We start from the raw sequence: 1,147 nt of genomic DNA, 5'->3' as shown, positions 1-1,147 counted from the left end.
TGTGTGTGTGTGTGTGTGTGTGTGTGTGTGTGTGTGTGTGTGGCTTAAAACAGTCAGGGCTGGGTTCAGCTGAGTGGTTCTTTGGCTGGTTTTGGCTGGGTTCACCCAGCACTGCAGTCAGCCAGCTGTCAAAGGCCTCACTCACATGTCTGGTGGGTGGCTGGTGGTTGCTGGCGTAACTGGGCCAGATATCTCTCACCATCCAGCAGCCTAGCCTGAGCTTGTTCATATGTTGGGGGTCTCAGGGTTCCCAAGGGCAGCAAGAGAACTAGCCCCAAAATGAAAGTGCCTTTTTTTTAAGCAGCTTTATTGAGGTACAATTCACATATGTTACCTGAATTTGATTTTTGTTTTCTCTCCTGTTTGTAGGGAATCTGAAGCATGTGGTCTAGTTGACAAAAAGAGATCAGGTTTCCAGAGCTGAGAAGCAGTGCCTGTAATGAAGACAGCGTGTTTATGCGAGCAGTGTGTGGAATTTGTGACTGCAGGGGAAATTTGGAAGAATTTTACTTCCTGAAAATTTCCAAGGGGCACCAAGTGGCAGCTGGCCTCCTGGGGTGAGGCAGGCAGGCACCCCAGAGGCCTCAACTAGACCTAGGGGAAGACAAAAGATTTCCAACACTTAAAGTGTTTATTTTTTAAAAACACACAGATGCCGTTTTTAATCTTTGAAAATTATTTTTAAGCAAGTTGGGGAGGGGGTATTTTTATTTTCTTAAAGGAGACAGATCAGAAGCTGGAGGAAAGCATGGAGATTTGGTTGCCAGTTTGTGGGGCAGGGGGGAGCTGACAGGCAGGGTTTAGGCCTCAGGACCATCCAGGTGGAGCCTTGGGGGGAGGGGGGCTGGTCAGCAGACTGGGAGGTGGGGAGAAATCACCCGTGTTGTCTTCAGGATTGCGGATCTATTTTGTTTTTTAATAAAATCTTTGAAAACCTACCTCTCTGTCCCATTGTCCTCATTGTAAAGTACCACTGACAGCACACACAGTTCTGAACATTTCCTCTCACTGAAGTATCAATAATAACCCTGCTGTTTCCCTGTTTTGCTCTGGCCCAGCCTGGGAGGCTGACTCTGAGTACCGGATCGTGCTGAGGAACTAGTGTGTCTCCACTAAGTCCTGGGGACAGTAAGCCAAGCTCTGACCT

General features: G+C 48.0%; 1 protein-coding gene across 5 annotated transcripts in view; it reads left to right on the top strand.

Annotated features, from left to right (window-relative positions):
* The window catches only part of HDAC8 (histone deacetylase 8), a 235,475-nt gene extending 234,537 nt beyond the window's left edge, over positions 1-938 (top strand). For all 5 annotated transcript variants that reach the window (XR_003677802.2, XR_003677801.2, XM_028482232.2 and 2 more), the window contains one exon: positions 370-938. Coding sequence is in view for 3 of the 5 variants with exons in the window: in XM_007109818.4 (XP_007109880.2) it covers positions 370-392 (23 nt within the window). In the remaining 2 variants the exon portion in view is untranslated. The remainder of the gene's footprint in view (positions 1-369) is intronic.
* Positions 939-1,147: the final 209 nt, after the last annotated feature.

The sequence above is a fragment of the Physeter macrocephalus genome, chromosome 21 (genome assembly GCF_002837175.3).
Source record: "Physeter macrocephalus isolate SW-GA chromosome 21, ASM283717v5, whole genome shotgun sequence".
NCBI lineage: Eukaryota > Metazoa > Chordata > Mammalia > Artiodactyla > Physeteridae > Physeter > Physeter macrocephalus.
The sequence above is the reverse complement of the archived record's forward strand: the minus strand, read 5'-3'. Positions and strand labels throughout refer to the sequence as shown.